The sequence below is a fragment of the Rana temporaria genome, chromosome 10, assembly GCF_905171775.1.
Source record: "Rana temporaria chromosome 10, aRanTem1.1, whole genome shotgun sequence".
Classification (NCBI taxonomy): domain Eukaryota; kingdom Metazoa; phylum Chordata; class Amphibia; order Anura; family Ranidae; genus Rana; species Rana temporaria.
The window spans coordinates 69,858,106-69,871,456 of record NC_053498.1 but is presented as its reverse complement, the minus strand read 5'-3'; the positions used below and the strand labels follow the sequence as shown (position 1 = coordinate 69,871,456).

Below are 13,351 nucleotides of genomic sequence, written 5' to 3'. Positions count from 1 at the left end.
CATAAAGTAATTGGGGGGTAGATATATGAAATACCAAATTGTTCCATCAGGCACGACGGTTCAACCTTCTGCTTTTATAGAGCGGACTAATACAGCTTTGTAGTTAATTCTGACCTTTGGTATTCTTGCTTTACAAGGTTGCATAAAGTTTATATCCTTTTCAAAAAAACTATTCATCTGTGCAAACCCTTCACTACCCTGCTACATAACATTTTCATTTTGCTACCAAAAAATCTAGTTGAACCTGTATAATCACAATCGGTTTAGTGTAGAAACACTTTTTTATCCCCCCCCCCCACACACACACACACACACACACACACACACACACACACACACACACACACACACACACACACACACACACACACACACACAGGATTTGGTGATAGGACATTTACTATAATGCAATAATGGTGGCTTTTGGGTTACTAGCATGAATAGGAATAGTCCAATTCCATTTTAGAACGGGTTAATTTTGTAATGATGTTCACATGCAACACCTCATTTTTGGTATGTGTTGTACTTTAGCCTACAACCTGATACAAGCGCTTATTGTTTAAAACAAATGTTTTAATAAAATGTTTTCTCAATGCCTTTACATTTTAATAAAGAGATCATGTGGTATGGGCTTGTCCTGTTAATGTATGTTACCTGTGTCTGTAGGCCCTGTCTGAAGCATGTGGCAAGGAGATCACCACCAAGTTGATGCTTCCTATTGTATTAAAGATGGCAGCTGACCAAGTAGCTAATGTTCGCTTCAATGTGGCTAAATCACTACAAAGGATAGGACCAGTCCTGGAAAGCAAGTATGTATCTAGTTTCCTCCTGCAAGCTACTGCTAAATCTACCTTACTATCTTAAATGATATTGATACGTTTCTTATTTCAGCACATTGCAGTCTGATGTAAAGCCTGTACTTCAGAAGTTGGGTCAGGATGAGGATATGGATGTGAAATATTTTGCACAGGAAGCAATAACTGGTAAGTTTAACAAACAGTCAGATGCCTTTGACCTCCACATTATTAAAGTTTAGACACTAATGAATGTAGCTCTGTATTCATTATCACAGCTGAAGTTCGGTGATTAGTTTTTTTATATATGAACAGCACAAGGGAAGGCTCTTATGCTGTGTTAAGTGGAAACACTCTTAATGAATGGAGGAGGCAGACATTTAATTCATCTTCCCATTTCTCTGTTCATGGAGCACCTACGAACTGGGAGCTGATTGATAATACAGATTCGATGTATGGAGCGGGGGGAATAAAAGGTCATATTCGACACATAAGTGCCTGACGCATTTTTAGATGGCTCATATTAAGCCCTCCAGCACTGGAAGATCACCACCGTGGGTTATCTGGGGGCAGAGTGCTTCAAATCTCATCCTAACACAGTAGCCACCAGCACTTGGGACACTCTTCCCTCAAGTACCCATCCTGTTGCTGTTTTAAAAAAAATATATTTTTCTCTTGCAATCCTCCATACCACAGACTAAGAGGGCAGGGAAGGGAGCCAACAAGGTATGCTGGCTGCATGCAAATGTGCTGAAAATGAACATGCTCTTAGGAACAGAGATTACCTAATTGGTCTGCTTCTGCTCTTTCACTGTCTGATCAGCAGATGGTGAAGCAGACACTGTTGTATTCCTTTACTAAAAGGTAAAGCTGTCCTTTTAAATGTTAACTCTCTCTCTGTAGCTCCCCTTTGTGTATAATTTGCTAATATTAATCACCTTGATAGCACACTGTAGGTAAATATTGCATATGTTCAGTAGGCATACAGGTTTTATTTTCATGAAATTAGTTCCTTGGAGGAAGTATGGGCTTGTAAAACAAAAAAAAAATATACCCCCCTAGATGGATGCAGCATCAATCTATGCTGTATCTGTGCTCCGTTGGCTCTTAAGATTGAACTGAGGGATCAAAGGCCGCTGATCACTCGGTTCTCAGCCTTCAGTGAGCGGAGAACACGTGACTGTCAATCACCGGCTCTCTGCGCTGGACTGAGGATGGGACAGGAGGGGCTGGCTCAGGCTCTCGGCGGATCTGTAAAGTCGGGAACTTTCCTGAGCCTCAACCAGATGAAACTTTGCACTGCTATCGGCTGAAGATGGGTCACAGGAGCGCAGAACGAACTGCACTCCTTTGATCCCCAGGAGAAGTATAGCCAAAATAGTTTTGGGTATATTTCTTCAACTAGGCTACAGTACTCCTGAAAGAAAGATTTGTTTGTTAGGCCTTTGTTACTTTATATATTTTTTTGGTCTGTTTTTTTTTTAAATATAAATGTCTGTTTCCTTTGCAGTTCTTGCTTTGGCATAAGAGGATGCCAGGACCATGCCCCCACCCCACTATTTGTTGAGTGTGTAGTAGAATGATTGTTTTGGAACCGCAGAACAACCTGTCAAGACCTCAAGGATACGATACGGCAACTACTGTTGGAAGACCACATTCTCTGAACATGTGCCTCTTCTAAAAGACTTTTTTTTCCCCCCCTTTTAAACTATTTTATTTATACATTTCCAGTTTCATGTATTCTTGGCATTTCTACTGCAGAAGTCTTATTTGTTACTGGTGGTGGTTGGTGTACTAACACAGCGTTAGTGGTTCAATGGCAGAAACGTGGTCAGATCCCTGTTTCAGTTGAGATTTTTTTTATTTTTTTTTTCTGAGGCAATATGAGGGCTGATCTAGATTTAAAATTTGGATCCAAGAGGTCTTTAGAGGTCAGTCAAATCTGTATTTGGAAAGATGACTGCTAGTCGGTCATGGATCAATTTAATGAAAAACAAAATATGCTTTTTTATAAATCATAGAAATGGCTTACTATTTCTTCAGTGTCTTGAACAGACTTGGTAATCTGCAGAGTACATTTTTAGAATTTCTTCAGTATTTTATCAGTTGATGAGCATCTGCATCAAATGCATTTTCTAGATCCCGGTCAGGAATCCACTGTCACATAATAAATTTAAGGCAGCTTCAGTTTCCCCAAATCAGTAGGTAATATAATGTAGAAGATATTGTTCTGCTGCAGACATCTTATCTATTCCTTCCAACTTGGGGTGCAGATCGCTGGCTGCCTCATAGATTTCACCTGCAGAGTCGCCCAAAAAAGTACTCTGGAATGAGTAAAACCTGTTAGTGCTTCTGCCAACATGGTGGAACCGTTTGTAAATTGAAGCGTCTAATAGGCCAGAATTAAATTGTGGCTGGTGCTGTAGAAGGAATAAAGCTGCCGTCAGACTGGTAAAAGCATTGGTGTATTTTGCATACTTTATCTGAGGTTTTGGCTATTCTAATTGGAAGGAAGGGACATTGTAGAGGAATGAAAATTAGAAGTGTTGGTAATATCGTTTAATAACATGACCCTGTGTCTCAACATTGCTACGGAAAGGGGGTAACTGTGAACACCATAAAGCTTAACTGCATAACAAATGTGAGCACAGGATATTGATTACTTGTTAAGAGTATTGTTCATGACCTAGCTTTTTAGATTAGTCTTGACTGTCTTTTAAAAGAAATGGGGCTGTTACATACAACTTCCACTAAACCTGTAACTTATTTTGAAGACTACACAAGTTCCTCCTGTTACCTCCTTCCCTTTTTTTAACTTTTAATTTCTAAAGTCACTGGAATGAAATGCAATGGTTAATCCTTGTGCGTATCTGGCATGATGCGGGTGTTTGCTTACAGACAGAAGAGCATCTATTGTGTTAAAAATCCTGACTCCTTGATGGCATTCCTTGTGTGTTTTGAGCTGGTTCGCTTTGCATCACATTGCCTGAACAAATGTCACTCCTGTTTTTAAAATTAAATATTTCTCTGCAGGCAATGAGCGTGCACCTCAATCATCTCAGAAGAGCATTTTATTAAAGTGTAAAGTTGAACTGATCTGTCTTGTTTTGGGTCCCTCTTTTAAGGGATAGCTCGATGTTGACTGTAGAAATTGTAATGTAAGTGGTTGACAAAAAGGAAATAAACAATTACCATTCAATATGGATGTCTTGTATTTCCCTGTTCTGTAGTTTTCCCTTTCTATCTTTTAACTCATGTTTTTTAATCCTGGGACTTGCATTATGCTGTCCCATTGCAAAAGACATTCCAAGTGTATGCAGACCTAATGTCATCAGCTTGCTGCAGGTAGGGGAAGCACGGATCAGAAAACAACATAGTAACTTTATAACAAGTCAAAAGGAGAGTGGCTGTCCCAGGAGTGTCACACTCAATTTAATTGTGGGCCACATCAGCATTATGAAAAAAGTGTTAAAAGGGGGTAATGGCGCTGCCTACCCCTCTGTACCCCTAAAAATAGGTAGGGGGATGGGACTCCTAACCAAGGGTCCTATAGTGAACTAGTAAAATATTCAATGTGCAAAAACTATCATAAATAAACAATATAGTGATAAGATATATGTGTATACCTATACCAACCCTAATGTAGGTATGTGCAATATTATAACACAATTCCAATAACCATAGTATAGTGACAAAGAACCTAAATGACCTTAAGGTAAAATGTAGCACAACCAGTGCAGTGTCAGATACATCCTTTGTCAACATAATTGAAATAATAATATAAAAAAACGATGGCATAAAATTAACAGCAACAGTTATATGATGCACCAAATATGAATCACATAGGTGAAGAATTGTCCTATGAGGAAACTATGACATAAAGTTCTATTACTTCCAAACAAGGATTTGATAGTTTATATGGTGCAACTTCTTGCAGTGAGGGAGGTGCTCCTATGTCACAAATGGTGTATTCGCAGTGGTTCCGGTGTTGCCCCCACAGGGATCCCCACTCACCAGATCCTACTATCTGTGTATGGTGTATGGCATATAGTGCAGACTTCCCGATACTGCGTTACTCCAGGGCTCCCCTTGATAGATCGGGATCGACCACGATTAAGGATTCCCAGCAACAAATGATGTAGTAATTCCTCAGAGAAAAAAAAAATTGGCTCCCATAGTGTAGTATTCAAATAAAATTTTATTGCGGCCACTACTGCCAGGTATAACAAACATAGTGTAGCACTTATATAAAAAACGGTTGTGGCAAATAAATAAATACAAATAAAATAAAAATTCCAGGCTTGGCTACTATTAGCTACCAAGCTGATTAAAAACAAGCTGTCTGGGTGTTTGTAAAAGTCGCCTGTGCTAGCGAACAGCATGCGCTCCAGCTGCGTTCCACCTGGCGTTTCCCGGAAGTAACGCGAGTGCGTAACTCTGCCTTACGTGTTTCGTCAACGTCTTTTGAGGCGGTGTTACGCACTACTCACTTGCATCCTATTAAAAGAGAAGCACCACGCAACGAGAACGCCCACTCCCCTAGGATGCGCCAATCAATGGGACCCAACGATAGCCTTCTGCCCCCATAGGATAAACTACCAGGGATATGCAAGGAATGTAACCCTTGGAGTTGAGTTTGTAATGCGCGGTGGTGCTCTCCCTACATATTTAATCATTCACATAGTTATACAAAACCAAGCAGGTGATAAAGTAACTGTGCAAACAATTGTGAATACACAATTATCGCCAGCACATAAATATATAATACAAAATGGCAACGGAATTATACTAATAAAAATAATAGAATAAAAATGGGAACAAGAAGCAGAAATGAATTGGCCTAAAATATCTAGGCAGCCTCTTGAGGAGGGGATAGAATGTATTATTATGCATAAAAGAATGTGCTCCTCTAGATAAAACTTAATGGGGTACCTTGTGTATACAGACCCTGTTATACCACAGCAGGTCAACCTACCTGAACCAAATTCAATGATCCTACATAGCTAAACCAACTGTAGTAAGCCCATACCTAGTATAGTATAAACCATAAAAAGGTAATGGCCCCCAAATAGGGCATAAATACCAAGCAAAAAACGGGTTATAATAAACTCCAAACGGAGTAAGTAAAGGGTACACACCCAAATAGCCACATATCCCAATGCATAGGATCTAGTGAAAAAGAAAAAATATCTTGCCCCAATTGTGTATATAAATCTAAATATAAGCTGCTCCCCAAATAATCTATACGATTATAATGAATGATAAATGGAAAGTGGGGGCGCTAAAATAGAGTGCCTAATCAATATATATTACTGAATAATAAATATAGTGCTATAAAGCATAAAACAAGATGACCAGCTCCTACTTAATATACCATAACTGGATAAGTGATGACAATAATCAGATTTGAGCATTAAATGTGGAAACAGTGAGTAGTAACTCAATGTGACATCAATATGTGACCCACTATGTGTGGGAAACTATGCAAAAGTCTGTGTGCAGAAAAAAATCTAAATTAGATAAGAGGGACTTAGGGGGTGGAGCTGAGCCGGGAAGATGGCGGCGCCCTTGCTGGTGACATGCAAGCGGCGAGGTGTGCCCAGGACATCTGTATTATGCACATTTAAAAGAAACTTGCAGAACAGTGCTGTGCTCTTTGCAGGGCAAGACTGGAGAAAACAGCATGGTTTTGCTCGCAGGGATTCAGAGTATGGACCCTTGACAGACCTTCCAGACTGGAGCTTTGCAGATGGACGTCCAGCCCCACTGTGGAAAGGCCAGATCAGGAGACTAGAGGAAAACAAGGCTTTGGCTAGCCGAATTGTTCTTCTCAGTAATGAAATTGATGAAGGAATGAAGTGGTCTGAGAAACAGGAGGACCTCGAACAACAAAAGCATTTTAAACAGAAGACCAAACTGAAGTCTAAGTCATTATTTAATAAAACACCAAGCTCTAAATAAAACTTTAAATATGAAAAAAAAAAAAAAAAATTAGATAAGAGAAAAAATATAAAAATAAAGTGCTGCATGCAAAATAATTTCATCAAAGTCCATATATTTCTCCTGTGTCATCAAGGTAGGATGAAAGAAGTAGTGTTCCACCTTCACCAATATTGCTGTATGCACCCAAAATGTTCAGTAATAGATGGTCTCTTACCGAATGGAGTTGACCCTAATTTGTTACCAAAAAAGGAGTCCATGCGCTTTAACAGGTGTAATCCTGTATAGTTAAATGGATCCTTTGCATGTGTTCCTTAGTGGCAGATATCTCCCAAGCGAATATGTAAAGCTAAAACCGATGCCAACATTGTATAGTACTGTTTAATTTTAAAAGGGAGTAACATAAAATAGCCAAGTGGCAGCTTACTTTAAAAGTGCCCCAAACCCGGCACTGAGGCTTGCTCGCGTGTCTGTAGGGGTGGATCGAAGTCCCGACTTAGTGGCTGTAATGGCGTGCTTGCGTTCCACCTCGCATAGCACCTCGAACCAGCGGGACAGGAAGTTGCGTCAGGTGCGTGCGTGACTGGGTACCACCTCTGGGGATAGGATCTAGTGTGCAAAAGATTCCCCTATCGCATTGGGGTATCCATAAACTAGGGTGGGGGGTCCTAGGTCAACCCAAACTAATTAACCTCTTGACCACCGCCCCATGTCAAAAAGACGTCCTCCTTTTTAAAGTTGAATATCTCGATAACGGCAGCAGCTGCTGCCACAACCGAGACATTCATCTTTTCAGGGGGCGGTGGTGTACACGATAACGGCGGTCTCCGTGGCGGATTCGCCGCGAGATTGCCGTTATCGGTGGCGGGAGAGGGGCCCCCCTCCCGCCGCTCTCCCGCGCCCTCCGCCGCTTACCGGAGCCGTCGGTAGCGGCGGAGGGGATCGGATGTGTCCGGCAGCTGAGCGGGGACGGGACTGAAGGAGAAATCTCCTTCACCCGTCCTCATAGCTCTGCTGGGCGGAAGTGACGTCAAAACGTCAGTCCCGCCCAGCCTCTTAAAGAAACATTTTTTTTTTTGTCATTTGAAAAAATGACTTTTTTTTTTTTATTTTTTTTTTTTGCATTTAAGTCTAATTATGAGATCTGAGGTCTTTTTGACCCCAGATCTCATATTTAAGAGGACCTGTCATGCTTTTTTCTATTACAAGGGATGTTTACATTCCTTGTAATAGGAATAAAAGTGATCAATTTTTTTTTTTTTTTTTTTTCAGTGTAAAAAATTATAAAACTAAATAAAAATAAATAAGAAAACCAAAAAAAAATTTTTTAAAGCGCCCCGTCCCGACGAGCTCGCGCGCAGAAGCAAACGCATACGCGAGTAGCGCCCGCATATGAAAACGGTATTCAAACCACACAAGTGAGGTATCGCCGCGATCGTTAGAGTGAGAGCAATAATTCTAGCCCTAGACCTACTCTGCAACTCAAAAAATGCAACCTGTAGAATTTTTTAAACGTCGCCTATCGAGATTTTTAAGGGTAAAAGTTTGACGCCATGCCACGAGCGGGCGCAATTTTTAAGCGTGACATGTTGGGTATCATTTTACTCGGCGTAACATTATCTTTCACAATATATAAAAAAATTGGGCAAAATGTATTGTTGTCTTATTTTTTAATTCAAAAAAGATTTTTATCCAAAAAAAGTGCGCTTGTAAGACCGCTGCGCAAATACGGTGTGACAAAAAGTATTGCAATGACTGCCATTTTATTCCCTAGGATGTCTGCTAAAAAAAAAATATATAATGTTTGGGGGTTCTGATTAATTTTCTAGCAAAAAAATTGTGATTTTCACATGAAGGAGAGAAGTGCCAGAATTTACCTGGTGGGCAAGTGGTTAAGTAATATGTACCCTAAAATGACTCTCAAACCCCATGTAAAACATATATATATATATATATATATATATATATATATATATATATATATATATATTGTGTGTGTGTGTGATCCCACCCAATAAGCAGACACACAAAACCACCCCAGGCCACTCCTATCTCATAATAGAAAAGGGGAGGGGTATGGCTGCCTATTGACCCGGTCTACGGTATAATAATTATACCCCATTATATAGTGTAGTGTACCTCTGTTATCATATCTAAACCAAAAAGTACGGTGTCCTGTCATTTGATGTGATCTTTTAAGGGTTAGCTAGAAAACCGTTTAGGTCAATATCCAGGTTCAGTCCATATGGTACCAAAGAACCAAGCCGGTATATCCAGCTAGTTTCATTTTGCGCTATAGCTGTCTGTTGCCTCCCCTCTAATTGTTCTTAATCAAGTCAATCCCATAAAAAAATGAGGCTCGAAGGATCTCTTTGGTGGACCTCATCAAAATGACGGGATAGGTTATGTTTAGGAAACCCTTTACGGATATTATGTTCCCGTATACGGACATGTAGTGGTCTGGTGGTCCTCCCCACATATTGGAGGTGGCACGGACATTCTATAACATATGTAACATGAGTGGTGTTACATGTTATAAGTTCCTTGATTTTATACTCTTTGTGGTCTGTTCTGGATTTGAAGCTAGTTTTCCTGCGTGGTTGCTTTTTACTAACCCTGCATGCCAGGCACCTTAGGCACTCGCAGAAGCCTTTTAGGTCCTCTAAGGATTGGCCCTTTCAAAAATATTGCCCAATAAACCCACCTTCATTTACAGAAGGGCTCCATCTCCGAGACCTCACCTTGTGCATAATGTAATAGACCCACCTAAGGCAGTTAACATCTGCCTTGAATTAAAAGGCTTCTGCATGTGCCTAAGGTGCCTGGCATGCAGGGTTGGTAAAAAGCAATCACGCAGGAAAACTAGCTTCAAATCCAGAACAGACCATAAAGAGTAAAAAATCGAGGATCTTGGAACATATAACACCACTCATGTTACATATGTTATAGAATGTCCGTGCCACCTTCAATATGTGGGGAGAACCACCAGACCAATACATGTCCGTATACGGGAACAGAATAATATCCGTAAAGGGTTTCCTAAACCTAACCTATCCCGTCATTTTGATTAGGTCCACCAAAGAGATCCTACAAGCCTCATTTTTTATGGGATTGATATGATTAAGGACAATTGGAGGGGAGGCAACAGACAGCTATATCGCAAAATGAAACTAGCATGATATACCGGCTTGGTTCTTTGGTACCATATGGACTGAACCTGGATATTGACCTAAACTGTTTTCTAGCTAACCCTTAATAGATCACATCAAATGACAGGACACTACTTTTTGGTTTAGATATGATAACGGAGGGTCAATAGCCAGCCATACCCCTCCCCCCTCCCCTTTTCTATTATGAGATAGGAGTGGCCTGGGGTGGTTTTGTGTGTCTGCCTATTGGGTGGGATCACACACTTTTATATATTTGTTTTACATGGGGTTTGAGAGTCATTTTAGGGTACATATTACTTAGTTTGGGTTGACCTAGTACCCCCTAGTTTATGGATACCCCAATGCAATAGGGGACTCTTTTGCACAGGACATGTGGCTATTTGGGTGTGTACCCTTTACTTACTCCGTTTGTAGTTTATTATAACCTGTTTTTTTGCTTGGTATTTATCCCCTTATTGAGGGGCCATTACCTTTTTTATGGTTTATACTATACTAGGTATGGGCTTACTACTTGCAACCAGTTGGTTTAGCTATGTAGTATCATTAAATTGTAGGCTGACCTGCTGTGGTATAACAGGGTCTGTATACACAACTTACCCAGTTAAGTTTTATCTAAAGGAGCACATTCATTTATGCATAATTATACATTCTATCCCCTCCTCAAGGGGCTGCCTAGACATTTTAGGCCAATCAATTTCTGCTTCTTCCCATTTTTTTTTTTTTATTCTATTGTTTTTATTAGTATAATTCCGTTGCCATTTTGCATTATATATTTATGTGCTGGCGGTAATTGTGTATTCACAATTGTTTGCACAGTTACTTTATCACCTGCTTGGTTTTGTATAACAATGTGAATGATTAAATATGTAGGGAGAGCACCACCGCGCATTACAAACTCAACTCCAAGGGTTACATTCCTTGCATATCCCTGGTAGTTTATCCTATGGGGGCAGAAGGCTATCGTTGGGTCCCATTGATTGGCGCATCCTAGGGGAGTGGGCGTTCTCTTGCGTGGTGCTTCTCTTTTAATAGGATGCAAGTGAGTAGTGCGTAACACTGCCTCAGAAGACGTTGATGATGAAACGCGTAAGGCAGTTACGCACTCACGTTACTTCCGGGAAACCCCAGGAGGAACGCAGCTGGAGCGCATGCTGTTGTTCGCTAGCACAGGCGACTTTTACAAACACCCGTTTAGCTTTTTTTTAATCAGCTTGGTAGCCAATAATAGCCGAGCCTGGAATTTTTATTTGTATTTATTTGGGCCACAACTTTTTTTTTTATATAAGTGCTACACTACGTTTGTTATAGCCGGCAGTAGTGGCTGCAATAAAATTGTATTTAAATACTACACTATGGGAGCCAAAAAAAAATTTCTCTGAGGAATTACTACATCATTTGTTGCTGGGAATCCTTAATCATGGACGATCCCAATCTATCAAGGGGAGCCCTGGAGTAACGCAGTACCGGGAAGTCTGCACTATATGCCATACACCCCCGGCCGTGGTAGTAGGATCTGGTGAGTGGGGATCCCTGTGGGGGCAACACTGGAATCACTGCAAATCCACCATTTGTGACATAGGAGCACCTCCCTCACTGCAAGAAGTGGCACCATATAAACTATCAAATTCTTGTTTGGAAGCAATAGAACGTTGTCATAGTTTCCTCATAGGACAATTCTTTACCTATGTGATTCATATTTGGTGCATCATATAACTGTTGCTGTTCGCTTTTTATTTTATGCCATCGTTTTTTTTATATTATTATTTCAATTATGTTGACATAGGGTGTATCTGACACTGCACTGGTTGTGCTACATTTTACCTAAGAGCCCTTTCACACGTGCGGACCGTTCGTCCGTTTTTTCATACGTCCGTTTACGGATTAAAACTGACTGCAATGCTTTCCTATGGGATAGCGGACTTTGGCGGATGAGCATCCGCTAACGTTCGTTAACATCTGTCTCCGTTTTTTTGAACGGAAGAAAACCCTATTTTTCTTCCGTTAAAAAAACCCAGAACGGACGAAAAACGGATGTTAGACGATCCGTTAACATCCGATGCGCTGACATCCGTTTTTCATCAAAATAAGCAGTTTGTGGGATGGGGGGTGGGTTGGCATGGTTAAACTTGTAGTCCACCCATATGTCCGCATCCATATGCCTGCCACAATTTGTGGATTGTCCACTTGTCACGCCATGTCACCTGCCACAAGTTGTGGATTGTCCACTTGCCACGTCGCCTGCCACAAGTTGTGGATTGTCCACTTGCCACAATTTGTGGATTTTCCACTTACCACGTCACCTGTTGTGCTTTTTTGTCTCCTCAAATAGGATAACATGACAAATAATGTCACATGCTCCAAAAATCTGTCGAAATCCATTGCTGTATAAGCACAAACACTACAGCAAGGTATCGGGAAGCACAACGCGAGCTGAAACCACAACGCAGCACTGAAAGCGAAATGCACGCTGGGGAAAACAAAGAATCATGGGAAAATTCATGAAAAACTGATTAAATAAAGTTCTAAAAAAAAAAAAACGGACCTATACGGATGAAAAACGGATGACAACGGATGGAAAATGGATGTCAATGGATGAAAAACGGAAGTTAAAAAAGATGAAAACTGATGTTTACTGACAACAATTGATGATAAAAAAACGTGACTGAACTGATCTAATGGTTATTAAGGTTCTTTGTCACTATACTATGGTTATTGGATTTGTGTTATAATATTGCACATACCTACATTAGGGTTGGTGTAGGTATACACATATATCTTATCACTATATCAATGTTTATTTATGATAGTTTTTGCACATTGAATATTTTATTAGTTCACTATAGGACCCTTGGTTAGGAGTCCCATCCCCCTACCTATTTTTAGGGGTACAGAGGGGTAGGCAGCGCCATTACCCCCTTTCCACACCTTTTTCACTATCCTCGGGGGTTTGTTTTTAGGGGGGGCAGCAGCCTTTGGCGTACACATTTGGTCCTAAGCGCAGGATTTATTTATCTATCCACATCAGCATTATGGTTGTCCTCAAAGGGCCAGTTGTATCTGTAAGACTATATAAATTTATGCAGGGCTTTATTCCTCCGAGAATGGGTGCAGGAACTCGCACGCCTCCACTGAACTGCATCAAATGTGTGGCCAAATTGCATAATGGGAAGATCTGAAAGGGGCAATAAATACCAGAAGTGCATTATGTACAGAGTTTAGGGATGCACTACATACAGAGTTCAGAGGCGCTGGATAATAAATCCATGTATTTCCAAACACTCCTCGTGATTCCTGGCATGAAGGATAACAGACACCCAAAGTGCACCTCCACCGTGAAGTATAAAAGATGTGCCCTTACCGGATAGATACACTACACGTTATAGGAGCCCAGCAAAGCATGGATTCACACACCCCATTAAGGATCCATCCATGGAAAGCAGACAAAGA

At 40.6% G+C, this 13,351-nt stretch overlaps 2 protein-coding genes across 2 annotated transcripts in view; both read left to right on the top strand.

Moving 5' to 3' along the window:
* PPP2R1B (protein phosphatase 2 scaffold subunit Abeta) overlaps positions 1-3,997 on the top strand; it is a 54,527-nt gene extending 50,530 nt beyond the window's left edge. The window contains exons 13-15 of the mRNA XM_040325402.1: positions 667-809; positions 892-983; positions 2,305-3,997. Of these exons, the coding sequence (XP_040181336.1) occupies positions 667-809; positions 892-983; positions 2,305-2,321 (252 nt within the window). The 3' untranslated portion in view covers positions 2,322-3,997. The remainder of the gene's footprint in view (positions 1-666; positions 810-891; positions 984-2,304) is intronic.
* Positions 3,998-6,333: 2,336 nt separating this feature from the next.
* Positions 6,334-6,757, top strand: LOC120915139 (39S ribosomal protein L52, mitochondrial-like). The gene has a single exon (XM_040325403.1). The coding sequence runs from the start codon at positions 6,351-6,353 to the stop codon at positions 6,753-6,755; it is 405 nt and encodes a 134-aa protein (XP_040181337.1). The 5' UTR covers positions 6,334-6,350; the 3' UTR covers positions 6,756-6,757.
* The last annotated feature ends 6,594 nt before the right edge of the window (positions 6,758-13,351 follow it).